Source organism: Aotus nancymaae, unplaced genomic scaffold, assembly GCF_030222135.1.
Source record: "Aotus nancymaae isolate 86718 unplaced genomic scaffold, 86718_ANA_hifiasm-v0.15.2.pri h1tg000018l, whole genome shotgun sequence".
NCBI lineage: Eukaryota > Metazoa > Chordata > Mammalia > Primates > Aotidae > Aotus > Aotus nancymaae.
The window spans coordinates 10,930,332-10,954,417 of record NW_026988430.1 but is presented as its reverse complement, the minus strand read 5'-3'; the positions used below and the strand labels follow the sequence as shown (position 1 = coordinate 10,954,417).

The window sequence follows — 24,086 nt, the reverse complement described above, 5'->3', positions numbered from 1 at the left end:
ACTATAGCAAAAAAAGAAAAAAGAAGCATAGTATCCAGAAGACAGGTGAAGAATCTACTCAGAAAGAAAAAAAACCCACCAAAATAAAAGTATTCCTGGGAATATTTCACCCTATAGAGTGAATATTCAAAAAGCTTGAGGGTGAGATAACGGGAGATGAAAATGGAGCTGGCAGAGCTAAGGAAATAGAGAGAGAAGCTTTAGCTTCTCTAAACAGTTCCTAAAATAGTTGTTGTTCTCTCCTCTGCACTCTCTACCCCATTACTTTGTATCATTAACTAACATCCCCTACTGTACTTTTTACTGTCTACCTTCCACTAGAACATAAGCTCTACTGGAGCAGTCATCTTGCTTACCTGTCCCCTAACTTATCCCCCGTGTCCCCAGACTGCTCTGATATAACAGTGAACTCTTAAAAATAATTGCTGAATAAATAAGGAAAAGATGAATGATTAAAGGAACAAGAAAACAGATGAGAACAGATAAAAATGATCCAACATAGACATAACTGGTACCTCAGAATTAAAGGTCAAAAAATAGAACATAAATAAATGCAAAGATTTAACAGAAAACAATTTTCCTGATTCCAAGCAAAACTTTAGTCTACTTGTCAGAAAGGCACACAGGCCTCAGAAAACTTAATACGGAAAGATAAATACAGATACATCCATGTTATATTTTTAAATGTCATAAACTAAAAAACAAAACCTTATGCGGAGAGATTACAAATGTTAAGTAAGCCTGGCTTCAGACTTCTCTAAAATATTTAATATAAGAAAACGATGGAATAGTGTCTTCCACAAAGAAATAAACTGTGACCCAAGAATATTAATCCAGCCAAGTCGTCATTCAGGAACAGTCCATAGGCTCATATGTTTAAACATGAGTCAAAAGAAAATAATGCATACACGTTCTTTTACAAAATATCACCCAACAGTGAAATGTAGCCAACCAATAGGTAAAAGAAGAAGCTGCAGTAAGACTTGCGATAGGCAATGAATCGACTTAAAAAACAGATCAAAGACTGAACAACCAGTAAGAAATATGTTTTCAAAAGATAACTATTATAAACTTGACAACACAAAAATAATATTGGAACAAACAAGAAAGAAATAAATTCATAGGAAGGAATATGAGTGTTTATTTTCTTCCCTTTCTAAACAAAGTCTATTAAGTCATTAAACAGCTTAAGTACAAATGTTACAAAGAAAACCACTAGAAGGACTAAAATAAGAGTATAAGAAGCAAAAATCTAGAGGTAGGAGCAGGAAGAAGTTAAAGAAAGCATAAGAGTGTAAACTTCCCCATTTTCCAGAGCAGGAAATCCATAAATATTGAAATGAATTTCCAAATTCAACGAAGAGGGTAATGATATAAACATATAAAGTATGAACTAGAGGTAACTACTAGAACTGAAAGACAATAAGCTTCCAAATCCAAAAAAGGAAAGTATGAATGTATGAGCACACACAAGAAAAAAAGAACCTATATTGCAAAATAGGACTAAGAAAATACTACAAATTAGGAGGAAAAACATAATTAAGGCCAAAATATATCTGATGTCAATAAGTACTGTGTGATATCAGATATAAAATAAGAAAAAATAATGTAAGCTATAAGAAAGAATAAGACTCACAAATTGGTCAAGTGAAAAACTATTTTCCAAAGATGGCAGCAACAATGTCTCCTATTCTACACAGTCTTCTAGCACCTTCTTACTCCTTAGCAAGAGTAGAGCCTAATTCCCATTTCCTTGAATGTGAGTAGGCAGGAGAAGTGATGCCATGACATCTTAGGTTAGACTGTAAAAGCTTGTGAGCTATAACACCCCCCCAAGTGGAGTCCTGGGCCTCCATGTAAGAAGTCCCACCAACATGAGGCCACCATGCCATGAGGAAGCCCAAACTGAGGCACATGGAAAAACATGTGGAGAGCCATGGAACCTCATGAAGAAAAGATGCCTTACAACCCCCAATCATTCCAACTACTGTCTGACTACAGCTACTCAGACAGTAGTTGTAAGACTACTGAAAAGACCACTAATATCCTAGAAAACTGGTGGGAAGGAGTCTTTCATAGAATCTCTTCTCCAGTAGTACAGACAAAGGTAGAGTTGGGAAGCAAAACTTAGGAATTACATGAAGCTGCCTATTCAAGATAGGTCCCTAATGATAAGGACTAGGCTACTGCTTCCTATGATTACCATCAGACATCTTAATGGATTATTTGAAAGTTCTACATTGATACTCACCAACCACTTTATTCTGAAGGAGAAGAGGGCACTAAAGGCAAATATCACCCACAGCACTGGACAGGCAATAAGTCCCAACCAAAAGATTCTTGATTCAGCCTCTGACACAGTTTTATTCTCTTGAGAGGACTCCTATAAAAGAACAAAAATTCAATTATCATGTTGTGAGATTTATCAATAAAAAGTTGACCATGTTTAACAAAAGACATATTACCCATAAGTTCAAATATTAATACAGACAGCCCAAGTCCTAAGTTAGAACCCAAAAAAAATCACTCTATCACTCTTGTAACTTTAGGAACTGATTTATATTAACTCAAGAATTTTGTATTTTCAGGGCAGGATAGACAGTTTACCACAACTCATGACAGTAAAGAGTGGTCTCTGATAGGCTTCTATTCAATTCTTCTTGCACTTGTACTATTTATTTATAAGGAAGCTCTAAATGATACCTTTCTGACTAAAGATCAAGGAAATCACGGTTACAATCATTCTAGAGACTAAAAGGTCAAATTAGGGTCCAGAGGAAAAAAAATGGAATCAAGGGATACTGAACAATTATCAAAATGTCTTAGCAATACTCAAGAATTTACAAGGTGGTAAGTTGTTTCCAAGGTAGATTCTGTAATATAAAAGAATATAGACTCATTGAACACAGTACCACTTTCTTAGAATTACTTGTCAATGCCCTTGGTGTACTATTGCCAGGAATTTTGTCCTCTGCTTCCAAAACTTATTTCCAAGAGGAAAGTGAATATTCACTATAGTGTAGCAGGCTAATCCAAAGCAGACATGGGACCCCCAAGGCTCCTGAAGGCAGCAGCTTAAAGAATAGAGTGCTCCAACCAGATTTACTATCCCATTGCACTCCTCCTCCTCCTTTTTCTGCCCAGAAATAAAAGACAGCCATAGGAGCAAAGACAGAATAAGATGTTGAAAGCAGTTACCTGCTGAGCATAGAGGGACACATGGAGATACCCACCAAGACAACAAAGAGATCTTTTATCAGCAATCCCTAACAGGCAGCTTAGCACACTGTATAAACTCTGACCCAGTATCTTCCCTCAAAAGATTCTATTCTGTATATTGCTTGTTTCTGAACTAGACGGAAAAATGCATTAAATTCTACAAGGCCATCTCATTTAGTACTGACATGTTAAGTGATTTGGTACAGTGTTTTTAATTCTGAATAATTTATCCTCCAATATTGAAATATAATCTACAAATAATTTAGCTGATAACACTATTTAAAACAAAAAAGCCAGTTTACCTTTCTAGATTCAAACACCCAATGGCTCTTTCCATCTTCATCAATGTGATTCCACCAACGTAGGCCAACCATTAGTCTACCTGTGACATTCTGGTGAAGATTAATATAAACAGGTATATTTTAAAAGCATTATTTAAAAATCTATCATAAGCTCATATCTTAGTCTAACATTTCACAAATAAAAATCTTCAGCTTTCCTCCATAATATCCAGTTAGCAAAGACTACGGATCAGGCCTGGCTAAACGATTTAATAAAATGGTAATGGCAAGACTAGCAGGAGGGTAGAGGTAACAAAGCAAGCAACAAGTCCACCCATAAACATTACCCCTTCTCAATGGCCGGGTGCAGTGGCTCACGCCTGTAATCCCAGGACTTTGGAAGGCTGTGGGAGGTGGATCACAAGGTTAGGAGTTCAAGACCAGCCTGGCTAAGATGGTGAAACATCATTCTCTAGTAAAATACAAAAATTAGCCAGGCATGGTGGCAGGTGCCTGTAATCCCAGCTACTCGGGAGGCTGAGGCAGAGAATCACTGGAACCCAGGAGGCAGAAGTTGCAGTGAGCCGAGATGGCGCCACTGCATTCCAGCTTGGATGAAGAATCAAGACTGTCTTAAAACCAACCAACCAACCAACAAACATACATTACCCCTTCTCTTTTCCCTCATGAACAATTTGCCCTTTCTCCAGTTCCCTAATTTTACCTAAACCCCTTGCTATTTGATTACTGTGACCTACCTTATATCCTGACTATAGCTACATATATTTTGCAACTACATATCCCTAAAAATGGTTATAGACACTGGCCTTCAGTCAGTCTCTCAAGTGTACCAAGCTCTTTTCCTACTTACTAAGGTAACAAATTACTTTGATAGCTTTCCTAATGTTTATTTACTCAACAAATTATTAACTGAGCATCTACTATGTGCTGGTAATAAAACAGTGACTAACAGATACCATCTCTTTCCTCAGGGAAAGAGACGAAGAGAGGCAGACAATCAATGCACAAATGCACCACTACCAACTGAAGTAAGTGCTGCAAGGGAAAAGCGTGGGATGCTTGAGGAGCATAACGGTGAAATTTAGTCTGGGTATCAGAAAATGACTCCATGAAGAGTCAACATTTGGAATGAAATTTAAAGGAAAAATAGGAATCAACAGTACTGGGGATGTTTAATTAATGATGTTCACTAATAGATTCAGTGATTCTGTGAACTTTGATGGGGAAAAAAATGTTATCTTCGTTTTCATTAACCTCTGGCTGAAATTTAGCACACCTTTAAATTATGAATGTAGACAACAAATTATGAATGTAGGCAAAATTAAAAATACCCTGATGCAATTTTTTCATTTTGTACTATACTTGCTGCAGTTATCTCAAAATATTGCTTATGCTCACCACTTCTTTGAAAGTAGTTATTAAACTTGCCACTAGATCTTATCATTAATACATTCACAAAGCATAGCAGTCCTCCCTTATCTGCAGGGGATACATTCCAAGACCCCCAGCCGACGCCTAAAATTGTGCATAATATCAAACCTTATATACGCTGTATTTTTTCCTATACATACATACCTATGATAAAGTTTAATTTACAAATAAGGCACAGTAAGAGATTAATAACAAGAACTAAAAATAGAACAACTGTAACAACATATTTTAATAAAAGTTACATGAATAAAAGTTATGATAGTTCTCTCTCATGATATCTTAGTGTATTTAGTGTAGTGTACTGCAGTAACAAACTGCAGAAAGTGAAACCTCAGATAATGGGGGGACTACCAAACACGTAACTCAATCAGAAATGTACCTTTTTAATAATTTTAAGTTATATTCCAATATAAGTACTTCCTTTGTAATCTTATGTATTTTATGTATGTGAAAACATTATTCATGAGACTATGAAAGGGGCCCATTGCATAAAAAGATTAGGAATACTTGTATTAATGTGATGTGGGAGCAAGAAGAGCATTTCAGATAGAGCAGTAGGCAATGAAGCCCTAATGAAGAAAGAACAATCTATGGATTTATGGGATTTGGTCATTAATTGGATATGGAGTAGGAAAGAGGCAACTGATCCATTTCTGGTTTGCTCAAGTAAAAAAATAGTGATTCCAGGCCCTGTGAAAGGGAACACTTAAAGAAGAGCTTCTGGGAAGTGGAAGATGACAAGCAGTATTTTACACGTTAAGATATGAAATGCCTGGCCAGGTGCGGTGGCTCACTTGGATTTGAGACCAGCCTGGCCAACATAGTGAAACCTGTCTCTACTAAAAATACAAAAATTAGCTGGGCATGGCAGCGCATGTCTGTAGTCTCAGCTACTTGGGAGACTGAGGCAGGAGAATTGCTTGAACCCAGGAGGTGGAGGTTGCAGTGAGCCAAGATCGCGCCATTGCATTCCAGCACGGGCAACAGAGTGAGATTTCATCTCAAAAAAAAAAAAAAAAAAAAAAGGCCAGGCACGGTGGCTTACACCTGTAATCCCAGCACTTTGGGAGGCCCAGGCAGGCAGATTACAAGGTCAAGAGATCAAGACCATCCTGGCCAACATAGTGAAACATCGTCTCTACTAAAAATACAAAATTAGCTGGGCATGGTGGCACTCGCCTGTGGCCCCAGCTACTTGGGAGGCTGAGGCAGAAGAATCACCTGAACCCAGGAGGCAGAGGTGGCAGTGAGCCAAGATTGTGCCACTGCACTCCAGCCTGGCAACAGAGCAAGACTCCGTCTCAAAAAAAAAAAAAAGATTTGAGATGACTTCAAGACAGCCACATAAAAATATCAAGAAGACACATGAAGAGGCCTTGAGTTGTGAGGACAAATCTGGATGGAGATACAGATCTGGGAGGCAACACAGTTTACCGATCAGCAATCGAAACAAGCAGCACAGATGGCACCCCTTAGGAAAGGAATACAGGAGAAGAAAAGGAGGAGTCTTATGAGACCGAGATTCCTGTAAGAGAGATTCTAATTAAAGGCTAAGTAAAAAAGAAAAAAAAAGAGCTGGCAAGGGACCTAAACCAGAGGTCTCTTCTACAGGTATTTTCAAAGAATGCTCTCAGAATACTTTCAAACTCTTCTATGTTCCCATTTCCCAACTCTTTATTTCCTGTTTTTATCTTTATTAGTTTTCCTAATTTCTCAGGCTTATTGCTTGTTTTTGAAACTTCTGGACTAAAGTAGTCCATTACTTTCACTCTTTGTCTAAGATAAAAGCCTTTAGTCTATGATTTTCCCCTGAATTCAGTTTTTGACATATTCAGAAAGCTTGACTGTAAATGATCACCACCACTAAGGTATAAATAACCTATATTTGCAGTTTTTGCTTCCTTTTAAACCCAAGATACATAGCAGTTAGCTTTTTTAAAAGAATTCCAATTTTGACAACCACTTTCTATTAATTTCTAGTTTTGTTTCATTGGACTAGCAAATGTAGACAGACGCTTTGAGAAATTTTATTTGGATTTTCTTCACACTAGTCAATTTTAACAAGAAAGTATTCTCTCTGTACATACACAGTCCTAAATACTGCTATTAAATTTACGTTGCTAATTATTTCATTCAGATTCTTCAGACCTTATTTATTTTTTGGCAATTTGGTTTGTTAAAGATAGTAGTTTGTTAGATTTATCATAATGCTTTTCTATCTTCTAATATTCCTAACTTTTTTTATTACACATAGTTTGATATAGTTTTATTCTGTGAGTGATCTTCACTGTGATTCATAAAATGATCTTTTTTTGTTCCGCTTAGTGCTTTCTTATTCTGATTCCTATCTCAACTGATAATAATATATTGCCAGGTTTCTTTTTGTTTGAATTGATCTGATGTTATCTTTGCCATATTTTATTTTTTCTAATGTCATTAATTTGGTTAGATCTTTTGTTTGGACTTCGATTTCTGGCACAATCTTAGTATTCTCGTCTTTAAAAGGGTAGTTTAATCAAATTATATTTACTATTATTTGCTATTACTTACATCACCTTACATATGTGCTTTCTGATATTTAAGCTTCCTTGACACTTGCTTTGTTTTCCTCTTTTGCTATGTGAACTGTTTTACTTGCTCCATCTTCTCCATTGTTGCAGAAGATACATGACTTGTTTTAAATTTTACTAATAGCTGTCATTAAGTTTTTAAAACCATTATTTAACCTTTTTTACTCAATTTGTCAGAGTGAAGAAAAAAATAAAAACCAATATAAGCTTTAGCATTTAAACATACCTTTAAATAATTTTCCCTTCTCTACCTTTTCTTTATCTTCATTAACACCACCTAGGGTAAGCCTATCCAACCTGCTGTCCACAGACTTCATGCTGCCCAGGACAACTTTCAATGCGGTCCAACAGAAACTCATAAACTTTCTTAAAACATTATGAGATTTTTTTTGTGATTTTGGTTTCGTTGTTGTTGTTTTAGCTCATCAACTAATGTTAGTGTATTTTATGTGTGGCCCAAGACAATTCTTTCTTCCATTGTGGTTTAAGGAAGCCAAAATATTGGACACCTGGGGGTTTAGATGAAGACTGCTTGTTTGTTTTTTTGGTAAGTACACTGAGATTTATGACAATTATGACATATCTCTATTTTAACTGTTTTAGAACCCTTCTTATCCCCTTTCCCAAGTCCACTTAATAATTTCCTTATTCTTGACTTCTTAATTTTGCTTCCTATCTCCATTGTTTGGCTATCTATAAGTAAATTGTGCCAATGATAAAAGGATGTCATTTTTTAAGCCCTTGTTTAAATAAATAAATACCTTATCAAAAAATAAACCATTTTGATCACATTTTTTAAAACTCTAAACCCAGAAAATTTTAAGAGTTTGTAAATTACCAGGAAGAACTGACTAGAAAGCATGTTCTATTTAGCTGAACAGAAATTGTATGAACAACAAAAAGAAACGTCTATCAAAACAAAACTGTGACTAGTATGCACTAAATACTTTAGAGCATAAAGTAACAAAAGAAATTCAAAGAAATGTAAGCCAAAGAAGAGTGGACAAAAGAAAAATGTAATGAAAACAGACCTCTGAAATCTTCCTTCTCAGCATTTTGTGGCCTGTGGAAACTGACCATCACCAAGCCAACCACTTCTGATAACTCTAAGAATTAAAAAATCTAAAAATGGCTACCTTGGTGGGTGTGAATAGACTTGTAACATCTTACTGGTCTTTGAATCAGTATATGCCTCCAAAACTCCAAAATTAGTCTTTATGATTTTTTCCCCACTATTTTACCATGAAAATTTTCAAACACACAAAGTTAAATTTTACAGTGAATACCCAAATATATATCACCTAGAGTCCATATTTAGTATTTTATTATGCTTACTTGCATCTATCCATCCATCCATCTCCGTAATCATTGTTCTTGAATTTGAAACTATTTCTTAGACTCCCTTCTATCCCCTACAGCAGGTGTCTCAACCTTGGTACAACTGACATTTTGGGTCAGATAATTCTTTGTTGCAGGGGGGCTGTCCTGTGTCTTAGGATATTTAGCAGCATTCTGGCCTCTATCCACTAGATGTCAATAGCACACTCCCTGCCTCCAGTCATGACAACCAAAAATGTCTTCAGACATTGACAAATATTCAATGGGTGGCAAACTTGTCTCTGGTTAAGAAATACTGCCCTAAAGCATCCATAGGAGCCTTTGCAAAAGGTAGGTATTTTTCAGGTATTTGTAGACAAACTATCCTGGAGCCTCATCTAGAAATCCTATACAGCAAACCTACAGGTAAGCCTGAAGCAAACCATGGTATGGATTAGAAGCAACATTGTAGGGTCTGTGGTTGCTAGTCACATTTGTTTGTTTATGAGACTTTAAAGCTGATGTAGGTTAGAAGATGGCACAGAAAAATCAGCAGCACAGTAACCTCTATGTCTCATCTTGTGTTGTCAAAGGGAAAAAATGAAAAAAAATAATAATCATCTACATGTGATTTGATATATCTAGCACTTTAACAAAGATGAGGTTTGAAGTAACAAAAGATTAACACTAATGCAACATAATCTAATATTTTTTACTATTTATACATCATTTTCATATTAAATGCAATTTTAAAACAAAAACAAAATTACCTTCACTGCCCAAAAGTCACATGACAGCAACAAGATAATTGTCACCATACAGGCAATAAAGCTGCTGCTGAGAAACTCACAGAGAAGATAGACGACGACTGCACTGACTCGAAAGAATAAGTGGAAAAAGGATGCTACTGGATGTCTGGAAACCAAAACACAATGAAAGAAATGCAATTACATTTTACTACAGGTACTAGTAAATGTAGAGAAAAATGTTTTAGCCATGGTGTAACTGTGAAGAGCTTTGTCAAAATAAAAGGAGCAAGCAAACCTCCTACCTCTCTTTTTCTTAAGTCCCACTATTTGACTATGCCCTAGTGTCACAGAAAATACACTCTGCACACATGACTTTAACACCTCATTGAATATAAACTTTCACAAAATACATAAAAAAGACTTTACCTCGCTTGGAGAAATAAGGAAACTGTATCTTAGAATTTGAATCCTATTTTCAAATCATGCCAATCGGTAGCCCTCAGAAATCACTTCAGACATTAAGACAAAGTTTTCATCAGGTACAGTTTGTTTCTTGTTTTTTAATAACTTTTTGGAGATATAATTCACACATCATACAATTTACTTATTTAAGGTCAACAGTCTAATGGTTTGTAGTACATTCACAGAGTTGTAAAACCATCAGTCCAATCAACTTTACAACTTCCTTACCCCAGAAAGAATATTTGTATCCACTGGCAGTCATTTCCCATTTACCTTCAAATCCCTCAGCTTCTAGCAACAGCTAATCTCTTTTCTGTCTCTACAGATTTGCCTTTCTGGACATTTCATATAAATGAAATCATACAATACATGGTCGGTTGTGACTGGCATGAAAGATTAAAGAAAAGTGACAGACAGTATCTTAGCAAAATTCAGGTACAATTGGCTTTCAATAAGTGAATTTATTTACAGAGAATTAAATTTAGAATAGAAATGTTATATAATCTTGAAATGTGCACAGCAAATCAAAATGTAATATATCTATAGAAACTATATAAAGAAATGGTACATTCTTGGAAAACAGCACAGAATTAAAAACAAAGGTGTTCAAATATTTAGATTTGTTGATTTTAAAACTCAGTATTAAGTAACATTCCATATGCCAATTATTCCCAAGAAAATCTGAAATGTCATCTTTGTCTTACACTAAATGTCAAACTAGCAACATGCAGTATCCAAAAGCACATCGAAACAACTCTGCCTTGACTCCCATCAGTTAGCACTGACATACATACAGAACAGCACTGGACACTAACACAGCTCATGCAACTTCTCCTCCTACCTGATTTTGGATTTTCTTGGTCTATTAGTTGTCTCCTCTTCCGCATCAAACAGTGAAACATCTTCAGTGTCATCATTACTATCCTAGTAGGAAAAGTAAATGTTCAAGAAGCAAAAGGAAATTCAATGTTTACATGGCTACTGCATGCAAAGCTGCATACTCATCAAAACAGAAGAAAAAATAATGACATGGCCACAGCATCAAAAATTCAAAATTTATAAAAAAGACACGTGCAGATCCTCAAAAACCCCAGGGAATAATCCAAGTCTCTGTTGATCCATCCCTGCCCCTGGGCTATACCCTCTGAGAAAACTGTGGGGTGCAGATGATGCACCTACAAACCCTCACGTGTTCTCTCCCAAGTCACAGACCAAGTCAAGGCTACTGGGGATAATCTCAAGGTTCTGGCTCCTTCACAAAATCATCTGACTGCACCCTTAGTTCCATGACCCCTTCTCACAGCTCCTTCTCTTCTTACTCAAGGCTAAACCAATTATTTGTGCTCGGAATCCCTTATTTTCATGCCTCCTCGCTTGGGGACTTGTTTCATCACTTTTCCCTTTATTTACACTTTCTTATCTTCTAGGCTATCTATTGGATCTTTCTTTGTTGTTGTTGTTGAGACAGAGTTTCACTTGTCACCCAGGTTGGAGCTACCCAAGTTGGAGTGCAGTGGCACAATCTCAACTCACTGCAACCTCCACCTCCTGGGTTCAAGTGATTCTCCCGCCTCAGCCTTCCAAGTAGCTGGGATTATAGGCACATGCCACCACACCCAGCTAATTTTTGTATTTTTAGAAGAGACGGGGTTTCACCATGTTGGCCAGGCTGGTCTCGAACTCCTGACCTCAGGTGATCTGCCTGCAGTGGCCTCCCAAAGTGCTGGGATTACAGGCATGAGCCACCGCCCTCTACTGGATCTTTCTAATCAGCATATAAACTTCTTCAAGGCCACTTATTAGGCAAAAAAAAAAAAAATTTTTTTTTAAACTCTGATCCTGGCCAGGTATGGTGGCTCACACCTGTAATCCCAATACTTTGGGAGGCTGAGGCTGGTACATCATGAGGTCAGGAGATCAAAACCATCGTGGCCAACATGGTGAAACCCCATCTCTACTAACTTAGCTGGGCATAGTGGCACATGCCTGTAATCCCAGCTACTCAGGAGGCTGAGGCCAGAGAATCGCTTGAATCCGGAAGGCAGAGGCTGCAGTGAGCCGAGATCGCGCCACTGTTCTCCAGCCTGGGTGACGGAGCAAGACTCCATCTTAAAAAAAAACAAAAAAAACCCTGATTCTGAATCTCCCCTTCAATCCTCTACCTTCCCAAAGCATTGCTTCTTTTTACAACCTTAGGCTTCTAAGAGTGGTTCACACTTCAATTCACTGCAATTCCCCTCAACTACAACAAACCTGCTCCTGTTCCTCTCCTAGTGCCACTCACCAGCCTCCATCCCTTTATCCCTCTCTATTCCAGTCTCTCCTCTACATCACCCAGAGCAATATTGCCAATATGGAAATCACACCATGTCACTCCACTGCTCAAATTTTTCGATGGCATTCCCAAGCATAGGATAAAATTTAATTCCTTCACATAAAACACAGAAGATTACAGAATCTAATGCCCCCTATTTGCCTCTGACGTTGTCTCCATTGAGCACTGTTGAGCACTGTAGCAATACTATTACTACATGATCTCTAAGAAACACGAGGATCCCTCTCCCATCTCCTGCCTTTCACGTTTTCTCAGAAAATTCTTCCCTTCCCCATTCCCTGCTCAACTCCAAATAAATACCAAATCATCCTTCAAGTTTTTTAGCTCATATACTGAAACAGCTGAAAAACTGTCTCTGAAATCCCCATGTTCCCACAGCATTAGGACAAATCTCCATTTGAACAATTATCTCAGAGTATTCTTATTGCAGGTCTACCCTCTCCTACCTCCATATAGATTAAGCTGCTGGAGAACCTAAAGGGCAAGGTCTTTTTTTTTTTCTTTTTTTTTGAGACAGAGTCTTGCTCTTCTTAAACTTCTGACCTCGGGTTATCCACCTGCTTCAGCCTCCCAAAGTGCTGGGATTACAGGTGTAAGCCACCAGGTGCCGACTGTTCCCACTTGATATATTTGTGACGGTGAACCTCAGTTGAGCCCTTAGTGTTGCCAGGCAGTCATTCTACATCTCCATAGCCCTTTCGCCCTCTCAACTTAGGCAACTATTAAAACTCAAATTTTCAACATTTCTTCTCTTATACTCTCTCAGCTGGTAACACTGCTTCTTGTTTCACTAAGAAATGGAACCCATCAGAAGAGAATTTTCACACTGCCTGCCTATTTAATTGTGTGTTTACTCATAGTCTGCCATATATTCTTATATGATAATTGGACTGTCAGTGCTTCATTCTCAGGTCTTCCTGTCTACTTGTGTCCTGGTTTTCATCTCCTCTTGTGTACTGCCAGGTATTGCTCCGGTAATTCTTGCATCATCAATTTTTTAATCCTTTTAAAAACATTTGTTCACATCAACATATAAACGTTTTAATTTCACCTACCTTAAAAAATGAAAACTTGATACCACAAGCCCTTTCACTTGTCACCTCATTCTTTTTCCTTTAAAGACTTGTATTATATAGACTTGTCTCTTAATTCTTCTAGTCTCTCTCGTATTCACTTTAGTCAGCCTTTCTTCCCCTCTCCCAACCATACTGGAACTGCTCTTACTGAGGTCCCTGATGACCTGTTAAAAATACAGTGGTCACAGGCCAGGCGCGGTGGCTCAAGCCTGTAATCCCAGCACTTTGGGAGGCCGAGGCGGGTGGATCACGAGGTCAAGAGATCGAGACCATCCTGGTCAACATGGTGAAACCCCGTCTCTACTAACACAAAAAATTAGCTGGGCATGGTGGCGCATGCCTGTAATCCCAGCTACTCAGGAGGCTGAGGCAGGAGAATTGCCTGAACCCAGGAGGCGGAGGTTGCAGTGAGCCGAGATCGCGCCATTGCACTCCAGCCTGGGTAACGAGCGAAACTCCATCTCAAAAAAAAAAAAAAAAAAAAAAAAAAATACAGTGGTCACTTTTTGGTTTTCATCTTACTTGTGAGCAGGATTTGACACGGATGTTGGATCTTCCTCCTGGAGGCACTTCATTTGGTTTCCAGGACACTACCAACTCCTGGCTCACCTCCCATTTCTTGGCACTTCTTTTGCAGTCCCCACTGTGTATTCCTTCTACCGCTCTGACCTCTAATTATTAGAATGCCAAGAGTCTGTCTTAGCCATCTTCATCTTTTTAGTTGTTCAGGACAAAAACTTTGGAATCTTCCTTTATTCCTTTTATTTACCCTCTATCTCCCCAATCAACCCATCAGCAAATCCTGGCAGCTCTACCTTAAAATGTATTTGGAATCTATTTTTCATCACCTCCACTGCATCCACCCTAGACTAAGCCATTACTTCTTGGCCTCCTGATTGAAGAAGTTTCCTAATCAGCCTCCTAGCTTCATGCCTTTATTCCTCCTTCCTCGCCCCTCCCCCTCCAGATTTTTACTACAGTAGCTAGAATTTTCTTTTTAACAGGTGAGTCAGAACATGCAGTCTAACAAACGCAACACTCCAATGGGTCTCCCTCTCAGTGCTTTTCGGTTTTTAAAATACTAGCATCTTAAAATGTCCAAAATCAAACTGCTGATTTTGCCCTGAAATCTTGTGTCCAGTCTTCCCCATCTTAGTAAATGTAACTCAGGAGTGCAGAGCTATTTGTCTTTTTTTTTTTTTTTTTTAATCTGTACCACTTATAGCAGTACCAGGCACTTGGTAGGCACTCAGTATTTACTGAATAAATGAGAAGAAATCAGTCTTTCAAAGAGCAAGATAAAAGAAGCCTGTTCTAGGTAGTATGAACCATAAGTGCAAAAGAACTGGATGGGGCCCAAGTTTGGCATGTTTAAGGAACTGAAAAGAAGGCCTGCCTGGCCATGGTGGCTCATAATAGCACTTTGGGAGGCCAAGGCAGGAGAACTGCTTGAGCCCAGAAGTTTGAGACTAGTCTGGGCAACATAGTGAGATCCCATTTCTACAAGAAATTAAAATATTAGTCAGGTATGGTGGCTTGTAGTACTCAGGAGGCTGAGATGGGGAGATGGCTCAGACATGAGAGGTAGAGCCTGCAGTTGTGACCTCTGGTTGCTCCGCTGCACTCCAGCCTGGGCGAGAGACAGACCCTGTCTCAAAAAAAAAAAAAAAAAAAAAAGGCCAGTCTAGCAGAAGCTGATGTACTATATAAGTTTCCTATTGCTGCTACAGCAGCAAATTCCTATATACTGTTACAAAGTTCTGGTGGTCAGATGTCCAGATGAGGCTCAAGGGGTTAAACAACAAGATGTGGGTAGGGGTTCTGGAGAATCAGTTTTCTTCCCTGTTTCTGCTTCTAAACGCCCTTAATATCATCAGCATAGCATACTCAAATCTGTCTCTGATCTCTACTTTGCTTGCTTCATCACCTTCTCTGACCGACCTTCCTTTGTTTCTCTTGTAAGGACCATTGTGATCACATTATCTGGCCAGCCTGGATAATCAGGATAATCTCTGGACCTCAAGATCCTTAATAGCAATTAATCACATTTGTGAAATTATTTTTGCCAGGTAAATCTACATATTCACAGGTTCCAGGGATTATAACCTAGACATTTTTGGCAGGGGTAAGGAGGTATTATTCAGCCTACCACAGTTAATGAAAGGTGAGTGGCCTAAGATAAGGTCTTAGAGATTGACAGGGACCAGATCATGATAGTTCATGATAGGTAGTCTGTTGTTTAGTCATAGTGCTGAGGGGCTTCAGTAGGGGAATAATATGATCTGATGTGAAAATGTCTCCCTAACCACTGGATGGCAATTAGACTGTTGGGATCGAGAGGAGAAGGCCTCAGCTTTTTATTCATAACATCATACAGTGGATCTCAATCTTGGACATTATCACACCTCAGAGCACTTATATCTGAACCCCTGGGGGCAGGACCCAAGTATCAGCTTTTCATTCTTTTTCTTTTTTTTTTAAAGAAAAACAGCATTCTAATTATAGCCAAAGTTGAGAACCACTAGTCTCATAGATCTGAATCCATTTTACCTTTTCAGCCTTAGCTCAATAGGAGCTTCTTCCATCAGTCACTTACTGCATGGGCTACTTGGCCATTTCTTAGACCAACTTCCTGTATTCCCACCTGTGCCTTTGAAAATATACCTAATCTAGGGACTAGAGTGAGCAGAGGCCTACATGGACTGGCAGGGCAGTTGATAAACTCTCCTCCAAAAAGCTTCACCGGTACCCTGTAGTAGGGAATGATTTGCTTCTTTCCCTGGCTCCCATTTGCACTTAGATTTCTCAGCCCTGATCACAGTCAGCTGTATATGATAGCCTCCGTTGCTTATTTACTCATGCTTTCAACAAATATACCACTTGATTGAATGCTCTGCTAGACACTAGGATTTATTATAAAGTAAAGTCAGTCCTGGTCGGGGGTGATGGCTCACACCTATAATCCCAGAACTTCAGGAGGGTGAGGCGAGCAGGTCACTTGAGGGTCAGGAGTTTGAAACTAGCCTGGCCAACATGGGGAAACCCTGTCTCTACTAAAAATACAAAAATTAGCCAGGCTAATTAGCCATGGTGGCACACTCCTGTAATCCCAGCTACTCAGAAGGCAGAGGCACTAGAATCACTTGAACCCAGGAGTTGGAGGTTGCAGTGAGCCAAGATCACACCACTGCACTCCAGCCTGGGCAACGAGAGTGAAACGCCATCTCAAAAATAAATAAATAAGTAAACAAACAAATAAAAAGCGGAAACAGTCAGCATGGTCGTGTTTCTCCAGCCTCATCTGGCCTGGATGATGTCAGAAGCACGTGAACCAGAACAACCCCATCTTGAACAGGAGCTGGGTGAAACGAGACTGAAAGGTACTGGGCTGCATTACCAAAGAGTTAAGGCATTCTAAGTCACAGGATGAGACAGGAGGTCGGCATAAGATACAGGTTATAAAGATACTGCTGAAAAAACAGGTTGCAGTAAAGGAGCCAGCCAAAACCCACCAAAACTAAGATGGCCATGAGAATGACCGCTGGTCATCCTTACTACTATACTTCCAACAGCACCATGCCAGTTTACAAATGCTGTGGCAATGTCAGGAAGTTACCCTATATAGTCTAAAAACAGGAGGAATGAATAATCCACCTCTTGTTAACCATAGCACCAAGAAATAACCAGAAAAGTGGGCAATCAGCATTCCTTTACTTTCTTAATAAACTTGCTTTCACTTTGCACTGCGGACACGCCCTCAATTCTTTCTTGCCTGATCCAAGAACTCTCTTTTGGGGTCTAGATCGCGACCACTTTCCTGTAACACAGAGAGCTGAACTTAACCATCACTGGATTTTCTCTACTCAAGGCATCTCCTCCTAAGTGGTCTTTTGTGACCACAAATCCTAGTTGTCCTATCCTCAGACACTTGCTGTTTTAGCACCCTTTCTTTGCAATTATCTGAAAATATCTTTAGTTACATAATTTATCGTGTCTCACTGCCCCACCCCAATCCCCTAGAACCCACTTCCCTAACCTGAAAATACAGGGAAAGAAACTTGTCTGTACTGTTCACAGCCCTATCCCTGGGCCCGTGTCTGAATCACAGTAATCCCTCAGTAAATTATGCGAACAGAAAGAAAAAAACACTTAAGATAATCTAAGTGACAAAACAGTAATGTTTTCTAGAAGTAAGAGATTAATTTTACTAGTCTCTGGCTGCCAGCACGTGAACTACAATTAACATAAAGGAGAGAATCACCAACAACGTTAGTTTGGCAACAGCAACTTGAAAGCGAGGCTCTGGCGGTGTTGTGGATTCCTACAAATTCGCAGCGCACCCCTGGAAGTCAGGAAGCTAAAAGAGGCCCGGAGGCCGCTCCTCCTCACCTAAAGGCTGAGGAAAAAAAGAGACCCCCGCTCGCGCTGGTTAACAATGGGCGTCTTCACAGCCGAAAGCAGTACCTGTTCGGCGGCACACGGGTCACGCCTCCTCCAGAGGCCTCAGAGCGCCCAGCCGCCCTCCTCAGACAACTACCCACAGCCCTCCACTCCCGCTCGCCCCGCTCCTCCTCGAGTTCGAGTAGCGGGCAGGGGGGACACGAACTCCAGTCCCACGGAACCTGCAAAGCCAGTCCCAGGAGCCGCCACCCTCCCCACGCGCCCTCAGCCTCTCACCTGCTGCAACATGGCGGCCCTACGCCAGCCCTACTTCCGGGAGCCACGTCAGCGCAGCAGCTTACAGGTCCGGGTCGGAACTGACGAGACCCGTCTCCGAAGGTCAGGAGGGATCACTGTACCATCCTCAGTCCGGCTTCACTTCCGCTTAGAAGCAGGTAGCCAGAGTAGCGACTCCGGCAGCGGGGCGAGCGGGGGCGGAGCTGCTGCGTGGAGCGAAGCGAAAAGCACGGACTCGGCGGAGGCGGAGCCTGGCAGTAACGAAAACCAGCTGTGAAAGGCACCAGGACCACATCGGGCTCCAAGTGGAAAGCTTCGTGGCCTGTTTCCGGGAAATGTTTGCTCTCCACCCAGTGCAAACTCTAAAGTGGTTGCCGCCAGCGTCGCTGCCGTGAATGCAGGGGGCGGGGTTTTATTCTATAATTAAATTTCTTTGAATGTTTTACAAAGACGTACTCCTGCACATTATTACTTTTGTACTTTAAATTGTAGAAGCAACTTTTTAAAATATGCTCTTGCGAAGAAGTAAAACGTTATTAAGGAAAACAAGGCAGGAGGACTCTAGAGTAAGAAATGGACGGTATTATGGGAGTTATAACCTTAGACTCCAGGAAACTAAGGAGTAGGAGTTCAGACCGTGCGCCCTGGGGCTTGGGCACCTGGGTCCCCTATTGCCAATCATATTACCAATCTTTATATACTTCTTTCATCAATTGTAAAGTGGGGGTAATAATGGTATCCTTACAGTGTAAGTAGTAAATGGGAGACGTTATTCTTATTAAGCCCAGCCGCTCATGCTGTGATTGAAGGCATTCAATTAAGGAAATTTTTACCTGGCTGTTTGCCAGTGCCATTTAAATCCTAATAATGATAGGAGAACACACACACGCACATTTCTCAAAGGGGATAAAGTTCGGCAGCACAATTGCATTCGTGCCCATGAAGTTGAAAAGCTGACGAATTTGGGGCCTGTACGTCCAGCCTGCCCATGGCAGGTTTTCAGTAGCCCACTCAGTGCTGTGAAGTTTTGTGCTGTTTTTTTGTTGTTTTTGGTTTTTTTAAGGCATTTTGTTTAAATTCATTACCATCTTTTAAAATTTAGGACATTTCACAGAAAAATCTGAATATGTGGCTTTTCTTGAAGAGGCAAAAGATCTGACTTTGCTGAGCAAAACTATCCCCTATGTACAAGGCTTGAACTTTCTTCTTTTTTTTTTTTAAGTTGAGACAGAGTTTTGCTCTTGTTGTCCAGGCTGGAGTGCAATGGCGCGATCTCGGCTCACTGCAACCTCCACCTGTCTCAGCTTCCAGAGTAGCTGGAATTTCTGGCACGTGACACCACGATCGGCTATTTTTTGTAGTTTTAGTAGAGACGGGGTTTCACCAGTTTGGTCAGGCTAGCCTTGAGCTTCCGACCTCAGGTGATCTACCCGCCTCGGCTTCCCAAAGTGCTGGGATTACAAGTGTGAGCCACCGTGCCCGGCAATAAGCTCTTTCTTAAAGAGAAGGTATTTCCACCTTTAGCTACAAAACCCGAAAATGTACATCAAGAATTTATTTTTAAAAACTTCTCAAAGATCATTTAGAAGTTTTTAAAAATAAATTACCACAGTAGAAAAAGTATAAAAAAGTGCACAGACCCCTGAAAATATGATTATATACATTTTCTTTTTTGTTTTGTTTTCTTGAGACAGAGTTTCACTCTTGTCGTTCAGGTTGTAGTGCAGTGACGGGATCTCGACTCACTGCAACATCCACCTCCCAGGTCCAAGCAATTCTCCTGCCTCAACCTCCCGAGTAGCTGGGATCACAGGTGCCCATCACCACAGCCGACTAATTTTTTGTATTTTTAGTAGAAATGGGGTTTTGTCATGTTAACCAAGCTGGTCTCTAACTGCTGACCTCAAGTGATCCACTCGCCTTGGCCTCCCAAAGTGCTGGGATTACAAGCATGAGCCACCTCGTCCAGACTGCTTATATACATTTTCAATGAACATATATGAAAATGGTCTCAAGCCTTTTAAGAATTAGAAGATCAAAATAAATAAAAATGAAATAACACTATTCACTATCCAGAATACATAAAAGAAAGACTGAAAAAAATCAGGAGTTGGAAAGGATATCTAATTAGAACTCTCTTAAACGCGTGGTTGGGTTGTATATTAGTGAAAAAATTTTTGAAATTAAAAAAGTTGATAAATTACATGTATTTGTGGTGTTCCACATTATTTACACACAGAGAGAGAGATACATTGCAGAATAGCTAAATCTGTGTATATATATAGCTACAGACATACATTGTAGAGTGGCTAAATCAAGCTACCTAGCGTATCAGTTACCTTAGCTACTTACCTTTTTTTGTGTGGTGAAAACGTTTAAAATCTGCTGTCTTAGAGATTTCAAGCATTACCACATTGTTATTAACTATAGTCAACACGTACAACAGAGCTCTTGAGTTTTTCCTCCTAGCTGAAATTTTTGGTGACATACATTGCATTTGAACATACGCAGTTACTATGACCAAGCTATTTTATTCGTAGGTCTGTACTTAACTAAAATATCTATACATGTGTACCAAAAGAAATTAACAAGAATATTGATAGTGCCTTTATTGCTAATAGCCCCAAACTGGAAACAAACCAGTGTCCATCAGCAGTAGAATTGAGAGATGTGCCATATTCACACAGAGCACCACTGAGCAGGGAAAAGAAATGAACTGCTTCATGAAACCACATAAAGGAGCGTCACAAATGTGATGCTGGGCCAAAGAAGCCACACACACACGCATTCCTACTGAATGGCCCTCCATGAATCCATTTATGAAACAGGCAACACTAATTGGGGCTGCTAAAAACCAGATGATTATTTGCTTTGGCAAGACAGATGGGCGGTGGTTAGGGAGCAGACCTTCAGGAGAGGGATTTCCAGATTGTTATTTTTAGTTCATTTTCTTGGACTGTGTGGTAGGTCCAAGCGTGTGCTCCCTTTGAGATAAATCACTGAGTAGTAGAATAATAGTATTCCTGTGTATATTATACTTTAACGTATTTGAATTCATTTTGCCATTAGGACAAAAAATTATAAATCATAGTAAATCTTTGCAATTTTAGTATTATTTCTAGTTGATGAAAAATAAGTTGCCCAAAGGATTCCAAACTTGGGTATTTCAATATAGAACTTACATGTGCAAATATATATTTCTGGAGATCCACAACTGTCTGATTAATGTCATTTGAGTATTAAAAAAGCATAGTTATGTTTACAATTTGCTGACTCTCTAATCTTTTACTTGAAGTCAATTATCCACATTTATCAATGAAACTGCTTTCATAGAAGAACACAATCCATAGCATAAATGGTAGGAACTTCAGAAAAGTCATTTTTTCCTCATTATTCATGTAAAAATATTAAATTTCCTAGAAACACAGGCCATCAAACTCTCAGTTTACTGTTGCTTTCATTGCTTCCTGTAGTCTTGTTCCCAGAGATTTTTAGTTCCAGAATTGCACAGAGGGAACAGTTGACTATCATGGTTACCGCTGTGGCCATCAAAACAAGGCACATGATTCCTAGGATCCCAGCAGTGACCTCCCTGGAGGTGATGGGAATTAAGAGACCTGTTGTGGAAACTGTGGGGGCTGAGTAAACAGTCTACAAAGTTTTCTCTGTGTCTGCTACTTGAAGTCCACAGGCAGTAAACAAGGGAAGATTACAAAACAGGCAGGGATTCTATGAGCAAGAGCTGGAACCCCAGAAAAATAAAGTGAAACCCATGTTCATAAAGCTAAACACAGGCCAGTAACCCAGCAGTGCACACACACTTGCACACTTGCTACAAAATTCATTTTATTCCAGTGTGTGTGTGCATGTGTGTGTGCGTGTGTGTGTGTGCGTGCACGCGCATGCACTCCTGTTGACCCAGTTTCTGCTCTATGTCAAGGTCCATGACACTAGACGACCCCAGGTTTGCCCTTGAGGACATCTGCAGGGATCGGGCACAGCCCCTGCTGCTGGGTATTACACTGTCTGACCCCATCCTCGGGGCCCTCTGAGTGATGGAACCCAATAGGCTTCCTTAGGCTTTCCTTTCAGATGGAAAGGAAATAGATGATGTTCTATTGTCATTTTGTTTCCTTCAGTGGATTCTGTGAACATCTTCCTCTCCTCATTGACTCTGCAAGAAAGGGATTCCTGGTGGGGGAAGGGTAGCTGGTAAGAAATGAGATATGAAGAAATTAGCAAAGGGTCTTCTGGCCATCTGGGGACAGTCCTCATATGGTCCCTAGCCCAGTCTCAAGGGTTCTGGGCCAGTCACCCTGTGGCCTCTGTGGTGTGTCTCTGGATCCAGCCTCAGCAGGAAGGACCCAGGGAGACTCAGCAGAGTGGGGTATCTGGCCTGACAAACATTCACACTTCCTCTGGGTCTGTGGCTCAGGAATAGGCTCAGACATCATGTCCAGGCAGTGCCAGGCCACCTCATTGCCCCCTTTGAGGTAAGCCCAGAGGGCTTTCAGGGGTGAGCATGAAGCTGGGTACCCAGAACCTGAGGCCAACTGTCCCTTTCTGTGTCCTGGAGGAGGGGCCCTGACCCAACAAGACCCCCAGGGCATGGCCTGTGGGTGCTGATGTGGGGAGGGGAGGGTCTGTGGACTGAGTGGGATCATTGGTAGGGGACGCTGAGCACTGAGGCTCAGGGTTCTGCTCAGTGGGGGCCTGGTCAGTAGGGCCTGGTCAGTGAAGGGCTGGTCAGTGGGGGCCTGGTCACTGGGGGTCTGGCTAGCAGAGGCCTTGCCGGGTGGTCACTAGGTAACCTCAGGTAGGGGTTTGTCATTGGAGCCTCGTTGCCGCCATCTGTAGTGGGAACGAGTCGTGGCACTCTGGAGGGCTACTGGGAGGAGGAGGTGAGCAGGTGTGTGGAATCCAGCCCCGACTCACAGACCTAGCACTTTACAGCCTAGCTGAGTCCCCTGCTAGGGAGGGGCCTGCCCTTTGCCCTTTGCCCCCAGTCCTCAACCTTCTGCCCCCCGCCCCCTTTCTGCAATTCCAGGAGTGCCCTGGATGGGGATGCTCTGATGATGACTATGGGTCCCAAGGTGGGAGACAGTGGCAAGGGTGACCCAGTGTCCTGGGTGCTCATGTGAGTGGGGCAGCCAGGCCCAGCCAGAGCAGTGACACACCCATGCACACATGTTCACCCACATAACACATGCATGCTGACATGCACAAACACTGCACACAAGCATGTTGACACTTGAGGGGATGGAGGGCGCTGACTCTGGGCCCTGCTGACCTAGGCAGGGGCCCATTGTGATGTATGTCGTGACCCAACAATGACACAGTGCTGAGTACTCACCCACCTGCCCACCTCACCTCTCTGTGTCTGGAGCTCTTGAAGACAAGACATAGAGGTGTCTGATTCTGCAAAGACAAAGTTTTCTAAGTGACACAGCTGACTCAGTAGACTCGGGTGAGTGTGACCTGCTCTGTTCCCTCCCTGCTGACCTGGGGACAGTCGCTACCTGGTAAGCAGTCCTGGCCTCTGGGAAGGGTCATCCCTGAGCACTTACCAGGTACCTGTTCTGCACTGACCTGGTAGACTCTGTGGGGATGGTGCTGTCCCCGAACGTACCCATATCACAGGTGAGTGAGATGCCTAGGGTCAGAGAGGCAGTGACTAGCCAAGGGACCCAGTTGTGACTCTCAGCCCTGCCGTGTGCAAGCCCTGACCTCCGTGACCTCCCTACCCTAGATTCCAAATCTGTCTGGGGTTCAGGCCCCCGATGGGGTAGAGTCTGGCCCTGGAAGAGCCACTGGGATGGAGCTCCTGTGGGTGGGGTGGAGGGGCTGGTGCTCAGTCCAAGTCTGTGCCCTAAGCTGGGTCCCCGCAGGAGGAGGTGTCACCAACTCAGACTTCATGTGCAGTCACTGATGGTCATTGTGGGATCCAC

The 24,086-nt window shown here is 41.1% G+C and overlaps 1 protein-coding gene across 2 annotated transcripts in view; it reads right to left on the bottom strand.

Moving 5' to 3' along the window:
* TVP23C (trans-golgi network vesicle protein 23 homolog C) overlaps nucleotides 1-18,320 on the bottom strand; it is a 57,032-nt gene extending 38,712 nt beyond the window's left edge. The window contains exons 1-5 of one of the 2 annotated variants that reach the window (XM_012472073.3): nucleotides 18,139-18,320; nucleotides 10,892-10,974; nucleotides 9,610-9,754; nucleotides 3,522-3,611; nucleotides 2,248-2,383 (exon numbers count right to left, since the gene is read on the bottom strand). In XM_012472073.3, coding sequence (XP_012327496.2) covers nucleotides 2,248-2,383; nucleotides 3,522-3,611; nucleotides 9,610-9,754; nucleotides 10,892-10,974; nucleotides 18,139-18,150 — 466 coding nt within the window. In that variant the 5' untranslated portion in view covers nucleotides 18,151-18,320. The remainder of the gene's footprint in view (nucleotides 1-2,247; nucleotides 2,384-3,521; nucleotides 3,612-9,609; nucleotides 9,755-10,891; nucleotides 10,975-18,138) is intronic. The other variant, XM_012472074.3, reaches the window with a different exon arrangement.
* Between the last annotated feature and the right edge of the window lie 5,766 nt (nucleotides 18,321-24,086).